At 39.3% G+C, this 21,112-nt stretch overlaps 2 protein-coding genes and 1 pseudogene across 8 annotated transcripts in view; 2 read left to right on the top strand and 1 right to left on the bottom strand.

Moving 5' to 3' along the window:
* Positions 1-13,327, bottom strand: part of FGD6 (FYVE, RhoGEF and PH domain containing 6) — a 117,952-nt gene extending 104,625 nt beyond the window's left edge. For 2 of the 3 annotated variants that reach the window (XM_046011744.1, XM_046011745.1), the window contains exons 1-2: positions 12,957-13,320; positions 5,277-7,677 (exon numbers count right to left, since the gene is read on the bottom strand). In XM_046011744.1, coding sequence (XP_045867700.1) covers positions 5,277-7,677; positions 12,957-12,972 — 2,417 coding nt within the window. In that variant the 5' untranslated portion in view covers positions 12,973-13,320. Of the gene's footprint in view, positions 1-5,276; positions 7,678-12,956 lie in introns of all 3 variants that reach the window. The other variant, XM_046011746.1, reaches the window with a different exon arrangement.
* On the top strand, positions 3,289-3,843 carry LOC123946280 (annotated as a pseudogene).
* Positions 13,328-13,500: 173 nt separating the features above from the next.
* Positions 13,501-21,112, top strand: part of VEZT (vezatin, adherens junctions transmembrane protein) — a 68,032-nt gene continuing 60,420 nt past the window's right edge. For all 5 annotated transcript variants that reach the window (XM_046012395.1, XM_046012393.1, XM_046012394.1 and 2 more), the window contains exon 1: positions 13,501-13,613. In XM_046012395.1, the coding sequence (XP_045868351.1) occupies positions 13,578-13,613 (36 nt within the window). In that variant the 5' untranslated portion in view covers positions 13,501-13,577. The remainder of the gene's footprint in view (positions 13,614-21,112) is intronic.

Raw genomic sequence — 21,112 nt, 5'->3', positions numbered from 1 at the left:
TTTGTTCAGCCCAGTTTTAAGTTTAAAATGGGGAGAAAACAAACAAAAGCTTAATACTTTCTTTCATCAGAAATAAGAACCTACTGATTAATTAAGAAGAAATTATCCTGAAATTTATTTTGAATCCTGGTACTTGAGGAAAACCTGAAGATAAATCCAAACCTATCAAGTGATGGGGACTTCTGGGCAAAGTTTCAAGAAACAGCCATCCACATTGGCTGATTCCATTTCCTCTCTTTGAAATCCTCAGTCTGCAATGCAGCTACTTCCCCCAGAGCACCAGTGAAGTTAGAAAATGACCTCCTAAATGCCAAATTCAATCATGTCCGTTTTATAAGCCTTGGGTCAAGTGTTACCGAATCTGTGAGGTTATCTTTAATACCTTACTTGAGGTATAACTCAGACAGAGCTTGGATCAACAGAACCATGTTGCCCTATAATTGCTGCCTCACAGGACAGAAGCTCCTGGGAAATGCCCCCCCCCCCCCCATTTAGCTCTGAAGGCAAAGTGCTTTACACATGGTCAAGACTGTGGAATAAATAAACTGAAGGCTTGCCAAGTTACCGAGGAAATCCAGTAATCATTCATTTTCTTTGAAGCGCTTATAAAAAGAACTAAAACAACAGAGGAAAAACCTAGAAAGGTTCCAAGGAAAGCTCTTCTTGGTTAGCGAATTTAAAAACCTGCTACAATTTCAAGAGGAAAATCCCCTTATTTGCACACTATTATCTTGCTGATTTGTCTGTAACTCTTTAATATTAAAGGCTCACATTTATTAAATTCCCTACAAAAATCAAACTTCTTTAATAATAGTAAATGAGCACTCATTAACGTGCGTGCCAGTGAGAGAAAGGTGCCAGCTATGTATTTTTAGGATAAGCATGTTTGAAACATTTCGGCAAAGAGAGCTCATAACAACACCTAAATGGCACCAGAATGCTTGAGTCATTCACAATCTTGCTCCCAACAACACTGCTTTTGAGAACCCCGAGCAGTAAGCAAATGGCAACCTATCTGAGAATGTGTAAAGCAACTGTTTCTATGGCCAGAGGAATTCCCTTCACTCTCTTTTACCTTCTTTCAGATTTGGCTATTCACCTTTCCCTGCTGGAGGGCTTCCCAGAGCCACTCCTTACCCCCATCAACTTCCTGTAGGGCTTCCCAGAGTCACTCGTTACCCCCATCAACTCCCTTCCTCAGCTTTCTCCTATTCATTCTTGCCAGAGGTCAGAAACTCAATCAGCAGAATCACTCAGGAGAGAATGGGGAGGGAAAGAGAGGGATAGGAACAGTGAGGAGGAAGGAGGGAAAGAAAATCCACTGCACACTAAATCCCAACCACCCAGCCTTCTCTTCTGCTTATCACTCCCAATGCCTTTCAGTCTTTCTCAAAGCAAACCCAGCCCCCAATTTCCTCATTCTTCTTCAGTCACCTCACCCTTTGCACAAACACTGCCATCTCAGACCCAGGGGATTTGCTCCTCTGACACCGTGCTCAACCCCACCCTGGCTGGGCGAAGATCCCGCCCCAGCACAAACATACACTGGGAGAAAGAATTCACCTAGGAAAGGGGAGGGGAAAGCCAGGACAGTAATGGTTAATATAATGTCAATGCTAACCTGGGTCCTCTACCAACGTTTCCAAAACTCCTTCCTTGGGCAGGCAATACACTCTAAGTTCCAAATTATCATGAACTTTTAGAACACAATCTTGTTTGTACGAGGACTACATACAATTATTTCCTGATAAATTACAAACATGTTATGAATTAGTAAATATTAAGCTGTTGGACTCATGAAACATCTGTACTCTAAAGAACGTGACCATATGAGCCACCCCAGGGCTGGCAATGTCTGTTTACTAATCCAGAATCTGGTTGGTTATATATGTGGACTCTGCAAAACCAGTTAAGTCTCGTAAACCAGTCTCCTAGGAAAGATCCAGAATCTCTTTCCTGAGGATTGAGAAACTGTTAAAGACACTTTTTTATTCACTTCAGCAGATGAGTCTTAAAAAGGGTTCATTTGTGTTTTTTCTTATCATTTTAGACCTCTATTGTGTTGGACTTCAAATTAATTACTCCAAGGCAGAGGTCTAAATATTTTCAACAGCCAGACTGCCAAACAGGATGTCCATTTGGATCCATTTGGCTCATCCGAAATGCAGGTCCCACTCCTCATTTACCTTGTTTTAAGGTGTCCAGGTATCCTCCTCATGAAGGCTTGGATTTTGCTTTGTCTATTCAATGTTTTACAAAAGGTACACCCTCCCAGGAAAAGCTGTTAGTCTGACCCTACAACTGAAGGCTTTGGATTCAGCTGGCACACTTCAAGACGCTCAAGCCTGGCTCCCTGCTCCAGGCCTAGACAAAAATCTCCATGGAAAGCCAATTCAAAAGCAGAGCTCTCTCACTCTCTACCAGGCTGCCCTACTTCACAGCCTGTAACCTGTCCAAAGCCGCCCTCAGTTTCCTGTGGCCTTGAGAAAGAACCCTCCTTAGGAACGCTATCCAGCTGCACTGGCTGGCTGTGTACATTAACCCCTTCCAACCTGGTTTCCCAGCAGCACCAGAGCAGCAGTGCCCTCACTGCATAAGAAACATACCAGAAAAGGGACAAATTACAGAAATTTACAGCTGGTGTTAGCAATAATGACGAATCGTTGGAATTTAAGCCTGAAGGCCAATGGGAGGGCCAAACCTCCAATTTCAAGAAAAACATTCTATCTTAGCTAAGGATAATCATATATCATAAAGAAGCCAAATTAATTCCTCTTTCACCCAGATACACACAGACACATACACACCCACATAATATACAAAAACATTAAAACAGGGCAATACCAACAAAACTGTTTCATGGAGACAAGAGCAAGCATGAGAACACACTTTTTTTTTTAAGTTGGATACTTAATTTCAATTCTCTGTCAAAATATTTATGCCAAGGAAAAGACTTCTGCCTAAATACTAATGTTCAGAGTAGACAGTTGTAAGCAGAATGGAGTCAGCTATGAGAAAAGTCAGGCAAGGAAGCTAAGTATTTTATGGCTCAGTGGAGGAAGGGCACAGATGATGAGTAAAGAAACATGCTAGGAGAGCATTTGAGAGCTAAAAGAAATTAGAACAATTTTACTTGGTACACTAAATTTTGCTTGACAATTTTATTTATTCCATTCACCTGATAATTCTCTGATCCTCTGCTATGTCACTATTTCTACAAAAGTCCCACTGTAAGTACTCAAAAGTTACTTTGAGGTTAATGACCTAAGAGCATGAAGACTTCAAAAAGGGCCTATGGCTCTTCCACAGGAGGCCTTACATGCCGCCGCTGAGGCTACCGCCATGTCTCTAGTGATCCCTGAGAAGTTCCAGCACATTTTGCGAGTACTCAACACTAATATCGATGGGCGGCGGAAAATAGCCTTCGCCATCACTGCAATTAAGAGTGTGGGGTGAAGATACGCTCATGTGGTGTTGAGGAAAGCAGACATCGATCTCACCAAGAGGGTCGGAGAGCTCACTGAGGATGAGGTGGAACGTGTGATCACCATTATGCAGAACCCTCGCCAGTATAAGATCCCAGACTGGTTTTTGAACAGACAAAAGGATGTGAAGGATGGAAAGTACAGCCAGGTTCTGGCCAATGGCCTGGACAACAAACTCCGTGAAGACCTGGAGAGACTGAAGAAGATCAGGGCCCACAGAGGGCTGCGCCACTTTTGGGGACTTCGTGTCCGAGGCCAGCACACCAAGACCATAGGGCGCCGTGGCCGCACTGTGGGTGTGTCCAAGAAGAAATAAATCTGTAGGCCTTGTCTGTTAATAAAATAGTTTATACACCTAAAAAAAAAAGGGGGGGCCTATGTGCTTTATCTTATACACACAACACTTTAAACACAATGCGAAGGCCCTCTTTGAGACTACAGAGAGAGAACAAAGCTTCTGCAGTGTTTACTTTCCTTCTTTTTCATTCATTCCTTCATCCAACCAACACCTACTCATCCCTCCAACCCCCATTTGGCCCCATAAGGGATAAAAGATATGACTCATTTTCAACTAAGAATATTAAAATAAAATTGTCTAAAAAAAAGATACAACTCAAACTCTTGGTGGAGCTTAAAACTGAATACAGAGTATCAGACTGTATAAACTATACCATAAGACAAATGGAGACAAAACCTATAAAGATACCACAGCATAATGGGGAGATCAGAATAGGAAGTAAACACTTCCTACTAGGTCTGTAAAAGCTTCATGAAGTCAATGGTTGCTGAGTTGGACCATCAAGAACAGTCAAGGTTTCAATAAGAAAGTTGCAGAAGGGATACCAGAGGTAGTAAATACATATAAAAAAGTGAGGAAGAAAAGATAGTAGCTTTCCATTTCCTGTGTTTTTCCTATATCTATATGAAGCCAGCAATTAGTTTTCAACAAGCAAAATAACTAATCGTCAGAGTAGGAAATTTTGTAAATTTAGAGGTGTTTTTTTTTTTTTAAGATTTTATTTATTTATTTGACACACAGAGAGAGATCACAAGTAGGCAGAGGCAGGCAGAGAGAGAGAGGAGGAAGCAGGCTTCCTGCCGAGCAGAGAGCCCGATGTGGGGCTCGATCCCAGGACCCTGAGATCATGACCTGAGCCGAAGGCAGCGGCTTAACCCACTGAGCCACCCAGGCGCCCCAAATTTAGAGGTTTTAACTGACGAGGACACCATAGGCAAATGCATGGATTTCAAACTCTACAAATTCCTTTTTCTTTTCTTTTTTTTTTTTTTTTAAAGTAGGCTCCACACCCAGCGTAGAGCCCAGTGTGTGGTTCAAACTCATGACACAGAGACTAAGATCTGAGCTGCGACAGAGTCAGATGCTCAACTGACTGAGCCACCCAGGCACCCCTAAATGGCACACATTTCTTACACCTAACAAATAAATATCACTGAACTGGCCAATTTCCTCCCTTAGATTCCTGCTATTCCTTCTACATTGGTGCTTTGGAGGCCTGCAACCTTGCTGTTCTAGGTCTCCTTTGTATTATCTACACTACCACTGGTTCAAATTCTTTGAATCAGCTACTAAAATAAGTCAGCTACTTCAAGCCTGCATTGAAAATACCCATACTATGATAAAAGAACACTGCAGTTTGAAATAATTTAATATGTGCTTAACTAAACCACTCTCTCACCAAGTGATTTCCCCCCCATATCACAGGGTTCTTGGGAGGTTCATTTCAGTGATAAATGCAAAGGCACAGTGTCCATCTGGCACCTAAGTGTTACCTGGAATGCTGATGTCTCGGTCCAAGTTGCAACCGGCCATCTGGAGCTTCATAAGGCTCTTCTACCTCGTACACATTTGCATCGGTGTCCTCCATGCTTCTGGAATTCTGCCATTCTAACTCGGGAGTTTTCCCTATGGCCATTATAAATGGCAAGTTCTCATACTCTGGTATTTCCTCATAATGGCGTACATTTTCATACTCTGGGGCACAGCCACTTGTGATAGATTTGCAAGGTGCCTGAGATAATGACTCCCTGGAGAGTATTTGGTCATCCAAAGACTCAGCTCGTGGTCCATTAGCTGTACTGGTCTGGCCCCGAGACTTCTTCCTCTTCTTCTGGGATTCCAAGCTGTAGTTATCTGCAGAATATGCCTTGATGGGTTTACTTCTCTTCTCTTCTACCAACATGCCATGCCAATCACTTTCAATTCCTTTCCTCTCCCCACCTGCGAGGCTGCCTGCAGTTGTGTCTCCAAGCTGGCTATTCTTGGACCAAAATTTCTGGAAGTCACTCTTCATGAAGCAGATGGACAGTTTCATGTTCAGCAACTTCTTTAAAGAGTTTTTCTTCTGAGTGTCTTTGCAAGGCTTAGTGCACCTTTCCGCATCCATGGCAGATAATGATTTTGCTCGAGGCTTAGTTATGGCAGTTGAAAGCTCACTATTTGATGACGTAGTGACAGACTTTAAGGATTCTGGGTTACCTGAAAAGGGTAAAATAGGATGAGGCAATTTCCACACTGGTTTTTCTGAAGCCCGTTTAGGCATATCAAAGGAGGATGACATACTGAGGTTTTGGGCACACAAATGCTGAAGGTGATTTCTTTCTAGACCTTTCTCTGAATTATTTTCTTCATTTGAGGGATAAGAACTTTTCTCCACAATCTCCTCTGAGGCAGCCTTTTTAAGCACTCCTGCAGCAGGCAAGCTGTGTCTTTGAGGTTTTTTGGGGACAATCCTTGAGGAATTTTCACCTTTTATTGTAGATTCCTTTTGTATTTGAGGGGCAGACACTCCCACGTTGCAGGTAGTAGGCAAATGTTCATTGCAGGTTAATTTGAGCTGCTTCGGCAGGCTCATAGATAAAGTACTGCACCTTATAAAACTGGTCCCTTTGTCCACAGCAAGTGACATACTAGAACCATCTACTGTCTTGCTGTCAGAACTTAAATTAGAATCTGTTTCCGTTTTTTCAAAGGAAGATGTTTCAGGACACACAGCTTTCTGTGGACTGACTACATTTTGTCTGTCACCACTGGAGTCCACATTCAATTCACTTTTATTTCCTGGCTTCACTTTGTCTACCTGTTCCTGGTTACACAAAGCATTTTGATGAAAAACACTGATTTTATTGTTTTTCAAACCAGCTTCTAAAAGACAAGAAGAGTTACTGTCTAAATTCTCTGGTTCTTCAGTACTTTCACTAGGAACATCTACATACTTTTGACGTAACAGACGAGCAGCCCGTGTCTTTCTGGGCTTGGGGGTTGGAAATTTGGGGGTATGTGGTACTAAGTGAATTTCTAAGGGACCAAGGTCTTTGACTTCTGATTTCTTACTAACTCCATCTGAAGATAGAAAAGTACTCTTTTTACCATTTTCCAGAGCTTCTTGTTTAGATGAATGAAAGCAAGTACTGCTTTTATCACTGCTATGCTGGTCAGTTTCATCACTAGGAAGTTGTAGGTGGCAATGGCGATGATCAGGAACTTTCTCAAAGCTGGACAGGGAAGGTGACAAATCTGCAAACTCAATTCTGAACTGTCTGTTGGAATTATAGCCATCATTAATTTCTGGACTGTCTGTGGATCTGTGCTTCGGTAGGGAAATAAAAGGTGATGTTTGTTGTGTTAAAACATCTTTGAGCTTCTCTTCTAGGATGTTTGCCTTTAAAACGACTTCACTCTGGCTCTTGACATTCTCAGCATTAGAATCACATTTACTCCTTGCTTTTAAGGCTGAAGAGGACTCCTCAATTTTACTATATTCTAAGTTTTCATGCATTTCCAGGGTCTCTAAGACAAGTTGCTTTACACACAAATTCTCTCTATTCCCAAGTTTATGGATACACTGAGAACTGCAGGAACACATTGGTAAAATATAATCACTGCTCTGATGCCCTACATTTTTACAGTTAGAGTTGTCGGCATTTTCAGGTAATTCCTGTTTGTGCTCTTCCAGGTTCACAATGATTTTCCTTGATGGTGACTGCCCAATGTCTCTAACAGGTGAGCCCTTCAGAACTTTTGGTTTTGGGGCTATTGCTGGTTTGGTTTTCTTTGTTGACGGTGGAACACTAGAAATCACAATATCGGGTTTGGGTGCAACAGGAGGTGGAGCTGGCTTATTATTGGCTACCACAAACTTTGGCTTAGGGGCCACTGGTGGCTTCTTAATCTCTAGAAAGGAAAAAAATAATAATATGATGCTAAAAAACAAACAAAAAACCCCAAAGCAAAAGATGATAAATAATTAAATTTGACAACATTTTTACTTTTTTTGATAATATGGTGAGCTTGCATTTTACGAGGTAGATTACATTACATTAAAGAGTCAACATTACTCCTGAAAATTCCTTAAATTGACCATCAATTCCAATATACAAAGTTCTGGGTAGAGTGTACATTTTAGCAAGTCCAATACAGGTTTTCTTCTAATTCTGGAACAGATTACCATATCTTCAGTGGACACTAAATGAAATCATTGGTATAGTAGGAGAAAGTAGTACTTTAGTTCATTTGCTGAGTGCTGAATGAATTTGCCTCAGTTATATAGAAATGAAACCCTTTAACATTACATATCAGTAACTAGTGGTATTCTTCTACCTCAGTGATATACCACAGAGTGGTCTAAGTGCTTTTTCTCAAGAATCTACTTCACTATAACCCCAAAACTATCTTTAAAAGGAATACAGAAATCAGAAATTTTCCAAACTTACAAACAAAACTAGTTCCTCTATATTATTTGCTTCATTATGAAGTTGGTATTTCTCTGTATGAGGAATATTATTGGGAATTTTCATTATATTCCCTTACGGAGCTTTATTTTTTAAAAAAAAATCACGTGTATAGGTCCAACTCCATGTCTGATCAGTCAGTTTCTGGGCATACACCCTGGACATGTGTACTTCTTTTAAGTTCCACAGGTGAATATACTGTGTTCCCTTTATTAATAAGCACTCTTCCACAGCATTTCAAAGACAATTTCTATTGTATCAATCTTTTCCTAACATTATATAAAAAGCACTTAACAAACACCTATTTTTCTTAAATAAACACCCATTATACTATGTTAGTTTTGTATAGACCTGGATCTAGCCTAAAGTCACCTAACAAAAGCCTCAGACAAAAGACCTATAAGATGAAGATTATATAGAGTTCAAATATCTTTTTTTTTTTTCAGTTCTTTTAAGTTTTTCCACCTATACTATCACTATCACCTAGTCATATTTCCCCAAGGACACCGGAAGTAAAAATACTTATTTTATCGTATACTCTTATACTTCATGTTTGTTCTTCAACAGGATTTAAAGCTTAATAAAAACTTAATTTACTGGAAAAAAACCCAAATTTTTCAAAATATCTTTTGGACATTAAGTATTTGAATATACAGAGACTTTATACTTCATTTAGTGATTTTTTTTTTTTTCAACAAAGGAAATTTCAACAAAAGTCACAACACTTGGGGAAGGTATTAGAGGAAAGTTGGGGGGTAGGGGAGGATAGGGTGTTCTATTTCCTTTCACCAACCATTTTCCCAAGCCAGGGTCACATGATAACACATGCTTTCTCATTCAATTCCTGGGTGTAATGTCCTGATAAAGATAATAAAATACTTCCAAAATAATTTAATATAAATTCCCAAAGCTATACAATTTCAGTTAGCTTTTCAATAAGCATGTTATTATTTTTAAGTAAAAAAAAATTGTAAAACCATTCAAAGGCTGAAGATAAAACTTGCTATAATAGTCTATTAAATTAAACTCCTGACCTATTAAGTCTTAAGACAAAGTCTGAATGCCCAGGGCCTTTTCCAAACCTCCCACCCTACCCCAGATAATGAAACCTGACAAGCTGTCATGTTGAGTTCCGTAACCATTCTTAAAACATCCTACCTCTGGGATTTTTGAAGGAATTATAAAGAAGAAAAAAAGTCCGTTTTGCAAGATAGAAAGAGTTCTGGAGATTTGTTGCAAGGCAACCTGAGGGTCTTTAACACTACTGAACCATACACTTAAAAGTGGCAAAGATGGTAAATTTATGTGTATTTTCCATAACTAAAAAGTACCCCAAAACAAAAACCTAGTCTCATCAAATTAATCTTTTACTTCCTGAATCTTAGTGTATTGTCAAAAGTCATTTAACCAATCAATTTTTGCGCTTTATATTGTTTTTTAATCTTTGGTACCAGTTTTACTCTTCTTTAAATGTGTTTTATGAGTCCTCTTCCAAGAGCCATAAATCCCCACCCTTAGTGTTGTAGAAATTCAAGTAACTATATATATATGAGCTGTGGTTGATTCCCAACAAATATAGCACAGTGTTATATACCTAACATTCAATGCATACTCATTTAATTAAATAAATAACTGTGAACTTCAGCCTGCTACTCTTAAACTGTGTATCGGAGGTAGCATATAACATAACTCAAAGATCTGGTTGCCTCAGTTTCCTTGTAGATGAGGATGTAGAACAGATCTCTAAATCCTACATGATTCTGAGATTATAACTTATGTGATCCTTGCTTCAGGAGAATCCTTATATTCTTTAGTCCCTTTTCTCCATGAGATTTTTCTTCAGAATAATTTTGTCAGTCTTCACCACTAGAAGGCAAGCTCCAGGAGCAGAGGCATTTTAACACACTGCTCTATTCTCAATGCTGAAAACAGGGCCTGGGAATAGACAAAGCTGCCACATATACATACTCTTTAATATGCCTCAGTAACAGGAAATTTCTTTTAAAAAAATCAGTGTCCATTTAAATGTAGAACAATATTTTGAAAAAGGAATCAGCTTCAGTAGGATTACTGAATAAGTTTTTAATTATTAGTAAGAGCAAGTGTTTAAGTCACTGGTACAGCAATATCCAAAATCCTTTCTTAGTAGTAGTAGTGGTAGTAGTAGTAGTATTTAGTGGCTCTATTTTGAAAGAAACACAACTCAAAAAATAAAAAACCATTATATTACAGCCTGTTTCTATGTCACTCTTGAAATAAGTGCATGATGTTTGGAAATGCACCCAGCACCCTTGAATTTTAATACTGTATCAACATTTAGACCCAAAAGCTGTAAAGCAAAGCAGCAAATCTTTTTATTTACACAGCTGTTTGGCTCCAGGGGAAAATAAGGTAAGAAAGTAAAGCACTGGTACCATTTTACTATTACAAACATACTCGTCATCTGTTACACACAGATGGCTGTGGTTCACGTGCACACTTTCCTAGCTACTGGATCAGCCAAAAGGCAAAACACAGGCATTAATGAGGCTGTATCTGTTTTAAAGGATATAAAATATATACTGATGATCTCTTTCCTTTTTCACAAACCGACTAGAATAATTTAAAAATCTCTAGTATGGGCCTACTCATTCACAGATGCAGAAAAACAAAGCAAGCTCTCCTTCAGGATACATGTAACGCAAGATGTTCTACAACATTTCTTTTATTTTTTTATTGTCTATCTATTTTTTAAAATTAAGCCAACCATCCCAAATAACACAGATTAGATTCAACATAAACAAACATCCCCTCCCCCAATTGCAAATAATATTCCTAAAGTTTTAAAGAATTTTATTATTGTATCAAAAAAGCATCATAAAGAGCTTGTAAGAATGATGACCACATAATTTTGTAAGAAAGGAATGGAAATAAAACCCCAGTTTTCTTCCATATTCTCCATTTAGACATGAGAAAGAATTATAAAAAATCTCAACACATGGGTGAACAAAAAGGTAGTTAATGCTTCTCAGCAAGCCAGGCTAAAAACCAACTAACTCAGCTAAACACAGGAAGTGTTCCTCTTTTAAACACCACAAAAATGTCTGTGGATTTCTTTAATTGTAAAGTTGATAAAATATAAAAATAGCTTGCATTATTCTACAGTAAGTCAAATGAAAGCATCATAAACTTCCAGACCAATCCCTAAATCAGATTCACACATCTAAATGTCAACTTAAATGTTCCTGTACCTGTTCATTATAAACTGTTAGGGCTAGAACTGAAAATGATACATTTAAGGTATTAATATTTTAAATGTGTTTGACACTTGGAAGGAGGGGAAAACTAAAATGGCTGTAAAGATTTTTAAATATTCAACCACTTAAAATTTTAATTAACTGGATTGGGTCAGTAATAAAGAAAAATTGAATGGTGAGGCACAGAAATTTAAGATGAAAATAGTTCACCTCAAGTAAGCAGAAAGTCTCCCCTTAGTAAGGAAAAGAGTTTAACTTCCATAGTATATGATAACATATCTCCTCTACATACATGTAACATTAAAAAGGAAACATCCACAACATCTTCAGAAATACTTCATTCCTTGCTTTCTTATTCCTGTTGGCTAACTTCTTGCCTTGTTAGTTGTAATCTGATTACATCTAGCAACGCAACACTCCAATATATGTTTTAGAAATAATACAAATCAGAACATTTAGAGTGCTGTTTGACAGCTTCAAGTTGCAGGAATTTAAAACAAACGCCAAGAAAAGCAAAGAAAGTTTAATTGTGCTTAAGTGCTGATTCTAGAAGTAAGTTTGAGGGGAAACCTTACATCGTTTTACTATAAAATTTCTAATGAAAGTGTTTTTCTTTCAACACGGCCAAAGAACACATAGAAAAACCCCCACAATAGTCAATATATTACTAAGCTCTGGTTTAAAAATTAACCTATGGTCTTATAAAGTGATTTTAATAGTAATCTGCAATGACTTTACTAATTATTTTCGGAAAATAAGAACTGTTTCTTAAGACTGTTTAGAAATACAACGTCGAGAATTGCTCAAACTCCACACAAAGGTAAATTACAGGCTTTGTCATTTGGAGGTAGAGAAAGGACTATGGAAGGCAGGCAGAAAATAAGGGTTCGTTTACACTAACCAGGTAAAAAGAGAAAAAAATCCATAAAAACTGAGTGAAGAGGAGCAAAAAATCGCCATCGACAATTCTACTCCTCTGCTTCTCAGATAACAGAGGAAAAACCACCAGGGCTGGAGTCACAATGTCTAAAGTTCTCCAGCTAGTAAAGGTCAGGGTTTCCAGGACAGACTAGGTTCAAAGCGACTCAGCATAGTGGTTGAGTTCAACCGTCCGGGAACACTGCCTTTCCTAGAATAACTGATTTCTTAACATGGGAACCTAAACTACTTTCACAAGCAAATGCGAAGTCCCCCAAACTTTAGGAGGGACGAGCAAATGTCTCCCTCTTCCCATTCCGTGATTCACCTGGCGCAAAGGGCTCCCAACACGGGTGTCCGTTTAAAGGGAAGTCCCAAGAGACACACGATTTCCAACCAGCCCCTCTCCGCAGAAAGGGACAAGCCGTCCGCTCCGCATTTGCACAGCCCTCGGGAAAAGTAGGGGGAACCCCGTTAACCCAACCGTGAGGAGAAAGTTGCTCCGGAGCCCAAGACTAGCAGCGCTCCCTCCAAACTTTCCAGCGGCAGCGCGAGCTCCGTCACTTACCGGCGGCAGAAGTCATGATTCCCCGTGCAGCTCGCTTCCCCGCTCGCCCCCCTCAGTCCATGCTCCTCTTACAGTCCATTGTTTCGAGAGTTTGAGCAGAAGAGAAGAGCCTCCGCAGCGCCCGCATCCCGTCCCGCTGCCCAGCGGCGCAACCCGAGCGCCGCACAAAGGACGCGACCGGCTTCAGGGACCCCGCGGCGCTCCCCGGCGCGAGCCGCAGGCGGACGGGCACGAGCGCCACCCAGCCGAGCTCTGAGAGGACAGCCAGGCGCGGGCACGAGCAGGGCTCACCGCGGCACCGCCGGCGCGTGCTCCTCTCCAGCTCCAAAAAAAAAAAAATCAGTGCTTCAGGCGCCCCCTGCTAGTCGCGGCAGTAAAAGGCGGACAAAAGCTCCAGGCTCCTCAGTGGGCTCGAGCTTCCGCCCGCTCCGGCCGCTCCCGCCCACACGCTCGTGCTCTGTTCCAATAAGTGGTCCTGAAAAGGGGGCGTGAGCTGCGAGGCATTCTGGGAATTGTAGTTTTCCGAACAGAAGCGACCGTTCTGTAGCAGAAGCCGGGGTGCTGCCTGTTCTCCCGCCTTCATTTCCCATCGTGCTGAGGCGGGTGGCATGGCGGAGAAGGATGACACCAGAGTTTGACGAAGAGGTGGTTTTTGAGGTAAGGGGAAAATGGCGGTGGGTGTGGATTGCCTTTGTTTGAGAAGGTCAAGGGGGAAGGCGAAGGGCCGATCCCGGGAGAAGGGATCGGGTGACGCTCTTACCAGCCTGGGTCACCGAATCTTGGCGATTTCAGGGCCTAGTGTTGGTCGTCTCCTGACAGGTGTAGTCCCGGGCATCCTCGCCGCGGCAATCTCCGCCTCAGGCCCGCCCAGAATTCTCAGCTGGGGCCCCGGTTGCTAGGCCGGTGGACCGGAGCCCTGCCTGTTCCTTCCCGGGAGATGGATATGCCGCGGGGCTACTGCGCCCGGGTGAGGCGGAGCCCAATTGTGCATTTTGGATACTCCTCAGTACAGCTTAGCCTCCCCCTTTTTTATCCTCGATTTTTTGGGTCAGTATCCAGAAGTGGCTCAGGTCACTGTTCACGATCGAGGCGTGGTCCTCGTAATGAAGGCAGCAGGTGCCAGTTTTCTAACACATTTGGAAATCTGTATGGGGACCTACTGAGAGTGTTTAGGACCGAGCCATCTCAACATCTAGGTTCAATTCTTTTGTCCTTTGCTGTTGCGCTAGGTGTAGCCAGTTCTTCTGACTCGAGGTTCTGGGTGTGAGTGCTTTTGTGTGGGACTATTTTAAGACGGTCTCTGCCATCTTGAATGCGAGGAAGAAGAAAAAAAAAAAGCAGGCGAGTGTTTTGTTGCCGTTTATCTATCAGATACAGGTGAAAGCTCACACGCAGTGTAGATATATTGCATATATGTATGCTTTATGTTCACTCATCCAGCCAGATTTTAAGGAATTTTTAAAGAAGAAATGGCTTATTCCATACACTGGGAAAGCTAGCCGTTAAAGAGTGCAGAATGATAAATGTTGAAATATGTATTAACTGTTACTGGAGGATTGATGTGGAACGGCACTCTGTTCGTGTTGTCTCAGAGAAGCTACACCCAGAAAATGATATCGGAGGTACATCTTAACTATGAATCGGATTAGAACGAATGGAGAAAATGCATTCCCGGAGAGAGAACTGAGCATGCCAAGGTTAGGAGGTGTGAAGGTACCTGGCGTGGATTTTTTCAGAGGCACGAGTGTGGAGGGTCGCTATATAAAGTGGTTTGATGTGGCTAGAATGTAGAAGTAGTGGAAGATGAGGTCGTTTTACCAAAATGAAGAGTCTGGATTCGAGGAGCTCATTTGGGAAGACAAGTGTCTGAATTTTGGAAATGAGAGAAGAAATAATGGATTGATGGCTTGGACAGGTAATTCTTAGAATTACAGGTAAAAATCAAGGAAACAGTTACATATTGAAGGTGGGAGCTGAAGGAGACAAAAATCTAGGTTGCTCAGATTTTTAGGGTAAAGAAAGCCAGGCGGATGTTTTTTTTTTTTTTTTTACCCTATTTTTTCTTAGATTTCTGAATATAATAGTAATGCTCAAAAAAAAATTTCATTGTAGAAAATAAACCATTAAATTAAAATCATCCTTTATCCTACCAATCAATGATGGCTGCCATTAACATTATAATATTATGTGTTCTTACAGACTTTTTTTAAAGCAAATGTATGTTTAGCAAATGTATGTATGTTTAGTATGTTTTTTAAAGCAAAAGATACCATACCATGTAGAATTTTGTATGTATTTTTCATTTAAAATTTTCGTGAGTCTTTATTCATTACTCTTTGAAAACATTATTGATAACATAATATTCCAGCATGTGTGTGTATTTTAGTATAACCATTTTTCCATTATGGACAATTACATTGTTTCAAAATACCATTGTAATAACACTGATATGATTCCATCTTTAACTGCAGCTCTGATTTTTCCTTAGAATAATTTCTAGAAGTGAAACTAGTGGGTCAAAAGGATATGAAAATTTTTTTAAGACTCATACAAAAATGTTATACTAACTTACATTTCCATTAGGAATAAGAATATCAATTTCACTAAATCCTCAGCAATGGCTTTTTTAGTTTCTTTTAATCTTTGCTAATTTGACAGGGAAAAATATTATTCCATTGTTCTAATTCATATTTTGTGCATTTGTTGGAACCATTTTTATTTTTCTTTGCATGTTCTTTTTGTGTATTTTGTTCATTTTCCTCTTAGACGCTACCTTCTTTTTTTAAAAATACTTTTCTTTGGTGAGGTTGGGGGCTCGATGCAGAGGGAGAGACAGAGAATCTTAGGCAAGCTCCACTGCCAGTGCGGAGCCTGAAGCCTGAAGCCAAGAGAGCTGTATCTACCACCCTGAGATCATGACCTGAGCCCAGATCAAGAGTCCCAACGCTTAAGCAACTGAACCATCCAGGCACCCCTGGATGCCAGCTTCTTAAAAATTAATTTGTAGGGGTACGTGGATGGCTCAGTCAGTTAAGCATCTGACTCTTGGTTTTAGCTGGGATCATGATCTTGCAGTTATGGGTCGAGCCCCATTTCCAACCAGTGCAGAGTGTGCTTCAGGTTCTCGTTTCCTCCCCCTGCTCATTTGCTCACTCTCTCTCTCTCTCTCAAACAGATAAATAAAATATTTCTTTATTGATTTGCAAAAACAAAAAAAAATTGATTTGCATGAGTTCTTCATGTGTTACTTAACCTTATTACACTTGTAGAAAATTGTTTCCAGTTTGCTGTTTATTTGCTTTTTATCATATGATCTTTATTGAGGGATAATATTCATAAGAAAAGTATACAAATCATAAATGTGCAGATTGACAAATTTTAACATGTTGAATACACCCATGTAATCAATAGCCAAATCAAGAAACGACATCACCGAGCACACCAGCAGCTAGATACCTCTTATTTCTTTTGTCAGTCCTGCCCACCTCAGAGAAAACCACTATTGGGACTTGTAATAACTAACTTAGTTTTGTCTCCAGTGTGCAATTCCATTTGTATATGCTCTTTTTTGGCCGACTTTTTTTGCACTCTGGTTTTGATAGGTTCATCTGTGTTGTCATGCGAGCATTTTTTATTTCTCCATAGTATTCCCTGTGAATGTATGACAACTTTTCAATCTGTTCTATGTTTATGTTTATGTTCTATGTTTATGTTCTATGGTTCATAGTTTGGGTAGTTTCCCATTTGGGACTATAATGAATAGTGCTGCTTAGAATATACGTTTTGTTGAACGTGTTTCTGTTGAGTATGTACTTAGAAGTAAAATTACTGAGTCATAGGAGATGCACATATTCATCTTTTATAGATTTTGTTAAATACTATTCCAACCCAGCTGTACCAGTTTATACTCCTCTACCAGCAGTATATAAGAGGTCTGGTTGTACTTCATCCTTACCAACACTTGCTAATATTAGTCTTTCTTGTTAGCCTTCTGGTCTGTCCTCTTGCCTTTAATTTGCATTTTCCTGATAAAGAAATTGAGTCTTTTTATATGCTTATGAGCCCATCCATTGTAAATCCACTTTTGTAAAGCCAATTTATGTTTTTTGCATATTTTTCAATTGGGCTATCTCTTCTACTGATTTTAAGGAGTTCTTTACATATATTGGATGCGAGTCTTTGGATATATGTACCTCAAATATCTCAGAATATATGTGGCACTCTCTTAATAGTGTCTTTTTTTTTTTTTTTTAAAGATTTTATTTGACAGACGGAGATCACAAGTAGACAGAGACCCACAGAGAGAGAGGAAGGGAAGCAGGCTCAATCCCAGGACCCTGGGATCATGACCCCAGCCGAAGGCAGAGGCTTTAACCCGCTGAGCCACCCAGGCACCCCTTAATAGTGTCTTTTAATGAACAGAAGCTCTTAACTCTTATAATCCAATTAAACCTTTTTCTTTTGTGGTTAGTGCTTTTAAAGAAATATTTGCCTACTTTAAGGTTAGACAGATATTTTCTCTAAAAGCCTTATTTTACCTTTTGCCTTTAGATCTGTCATCCATCTGAACTGATTTTTATATGGTCAAGTGAAGATCAAATGAAGATCAACATTATTTTTTTTCCCTGAATGGATGTCCCATTAACTCATATTTACTCATCAGGCGATTCTTTCTCCCACTGAACTACCTACCCTGTTGCTTTTGTAATAGATCAGGATACCTTAAATGTGTGGCTTTATTTTTGGATACTCTCTTTTCCTTTGGTCAGTTTGACCATTCTTGTGCCATCACACATTATTTTTATTTTATTTTTTTATTTTTATTTTTTTAGATTATTTATTTATTTATTTGACAGAGAGAGATCACAAGTAGGCAGAGAGGCAGGCAGAGAGAGTGAGAGGGAAGCAGGCTCCCTTCAGAGCAGAGAGCCGGACGTGGGACTCGATCCCAGGACCCTGAGATCATGACCTGAGCTGAAGGCAGCGGCTTAAACCACTGAGCCACCCAGGCGCCCCATCACACATTATTTTAATCACTGTAACTTCATAATGGGTTTTAGTATCTGGTAGGAAAAACCTTTCAGCTTTATTTTCCTTCAGGGTTGCTTTGTCTATTTTTGGTCCTTTGCATTTCCAAATGAATTTTAAAAACAGCCTGTCAGTTTCAGTTGAAAAAGAACCTACTGAGATTCTGACTGGGATCGCTTTGAATCTATAGGTTGATTTGGAGAGACTCACCTGGTCTTTACAATACTGACTCTTTTAATCCATGAATTCTTTTACTGCTCACCTTTAAATGAGTCGGTTTCTCATCTCTTTTTCTAGAAATGATTTTACAAACAGGGAATGCAGGGAACAAAAATAATTTTCCTTCTGCCCTTGTGAGTTCTTGACTAAGACCCCTGGTACCAAAAGATATATTAACAAGAAAAACAAAACAAAACAAAACAAGTTTGTTAACATGTATACCTCATGTATACATGGGAGATACTATTAAAAACTAGAGCTAGATAGTATTTAAGCAGTAAAACAGATTTTAATCCCAACTATCACAATAGGAGAAAAGAGACCTTAGTGTAGAACCAGGCTCAGTTGCAAATATAGCACCAGCAAGTGGGAATTTTGTTTCTAAGAGGAGACCCTGGGGTTTGGGGGGTTTTGGTTAAGCTGACCTAATAGGATTCTTGCTGAAGACAGGCCAGGGAATGTTGGGACATCAACCTGGGACGGTAGTCGAAGATGAGGAACCAGTATCTATCAAGCTGAATCTGAGAACACATGATCACAATCATAAGCAACAACGTAAGAATCAGGCGACCCATCACCACAGCTGCCTCTTAGTAACCCACAAAGCTGGTGCAGTGGGACTGTAACTCAACCTATCCACTGTTTCTACTATAATTGTCTCTGCATTACCAGAAAGCCGGTAACACATACGGGGAGGAAGGGAGGGAAGGAGGAGAGAAAAAAGGAAGAAAACGAAGGAAGGAAGAGAAAAAGAAAAAGCCCAGTTTATATCTAGCACTCGAGCTGCAAAATAATTTGGGAAATCTTACCTTTAGCTTTCCTGTCTCTTTAACATAAGAGGCACACTATAAAGAAGGAAGATACAATGGAGGTTGAACAAACTTAGTTTATCATAACCATCATAGGACCTAACGTCTCTTCCCCTAAGAAAATCTGACTGGATATATTTGGTGTATTTGTTTTAATACTGTTATTATAATGACTTTCAGAGTCAGAAATCAGACTCATTTATGTCTTAAGACTTACTCAAAATGTCATATGCTACCTTAACATTAAAATTTAAAATTTTAAATCAACCATAGTTTTGGAAAATATTCCAAATACATTCTTTGCCTACTTAAAACTCTTTTTTAAGTGTCTTGATTTGATATCAACTTGATACCAATTTCCTGGAATATTAATCAACCTACTATCTTTTCTTATAATTTTGGTCCAGAGGTCACATTTGAGTTGTGATAGTCTGGGTGAACTAGGGGTACACTAAAGATGGTGTTGTAGAGGAATTAAGAAAGGAAAGGAAGAGTGAGATTCCCAGGTCTGGGTCCCAGTCCTTGCCTGAGAATCTGACTGCCTTCATTTTATCAGCGCTAGATTCCATATATTTGTTCAAAGTTAATTTAATTATCTTGGAGCCCAACAGTGTAACCTCAGACTTGGACCTTGCAGGCTGAACAAAGTTTAGAAAATTATGAACAGCATATCTAACACGGGTACTAAACAAATAAATACTGAAATACCAGTATCATCATTTTATTCCATAATGTTACCTTTAAGATGTTTTGAGAGTAGGAAATCTCTATTGACCTTAGGCAGGTATTAAAAAGTTCTGATGTTGCCCCTTTGTAGCTTTCATATCTTTTCATTATAAATTAATTGCAGAAACTTTGAGTCATTCATCCTATTCTGAATCCTTCCACTCCCAGAGGGAAGAGTACCTGAAAATAACTTTTTATCTGAAGGACAAATATTTCTACCTCTTTGCATTATTTGTAGTGCCTCTAAACCATTCTTTGTAATTCCCTATAGGGCTACAGAGTTGGCCTGAAGGGACCCTTTATTCTTTCACATTCCTGTCCGTAGTAACCTTATTATCTGTAGTTGAACTTTTTCTGGTGTTTGTTGAGATTCATTCTCTTTTCCTTTGTTAATGACTCGAAAGTTAAATTTTGCCCCTCTTATATGGATCTCTTTCCCTCCTTCATACTTCTTAGTAAAGTATTAAATGTTAACTCTTTGTTGGGACTATGTTCAGGTTTAGCTCCCCCGTCCCAATCCCCACACTAAATCAACCAGATAAATGTGAGATGGCTCTCACACAGTCTTGCACATTTACAAGTAAATTTTAAAAATCCTCTCTTACTCAGGGCTCCCGCGGGTAGCTTGGTTGAGCGTCCAGCTTTTGATTTCTGTTCAGGTTATGATCTCAGAGTTGTGGGCTTGAGCCCTGCTTTGGGCTCTATGCTGAGCCTGGAACCTGCTTAGGGTTTTCTCCCTGCCCTTCACTTGTGCTTGCTCTCTCTCTCTTTCTCTCTCTTACAAAAAAAAAAAAAAAAAAAAAAAAAAAATCCTCTCTTGAGAGATTCTCCTGTCTTTATATTATTTTTATTGTTTTATAAAAATTTTAATCCCAGTATCCTTTATATTTTTAAAGGTTGTTATACATCTCTTAAAAAGTTAAGGCATTTTTGGTAAGTATCATTTGTGGATTCTTTTCTCCTTGCATTATTGATTTGACTAGTGGAAGTAAATTGTTTTTTTCTGTGAATATGTACATTGACAGTATTTGCTATTTTAATAATGGAGTTGCTTTCTGGAATAATTATAAAATTTAAGGTATTATATCATTTTATTTTCACTTAAAATGTATCTTCAGTTTTCTGTAGTACGTAAAGCTCTCCACAGTTGCATTATATAAAATACTATGCTACTGAATAGATTGGAGTCATAGCAAAATTCATGCTTTTATCTGCAGTAGAAAGAATACTTATTAATGGAGTTATTAAATTAGAACCCTATTGACATAAAAGATTAACCAGTAAGGCCAAAGCTAGGTTATTACCAGATGTACAATAATAAGTTTATTTAACATGAATTATAAAAATTATTTTTGGGGAATAAGTCTTTGATAT

Source organism: Meles meles, chromosome 7 (genome assembly GCF_922984935.1).
Source record: "Meles meles chromosome 7, mMelMel3.1 paternal haplotype, whole genome shotgun sequence".
Taxonomy (NCBI): domain Eukaryota; kingdom Metazoa; phylum Chordata; class Mammalia; order Carnivora; family Mustelidae; genus Meles; species Meles meles.
The sequence above is the reverse complement of the archived record's forward strand: the minus strand, read 5'-3'. Positions and strand labels throughout refer to the sequence as shown.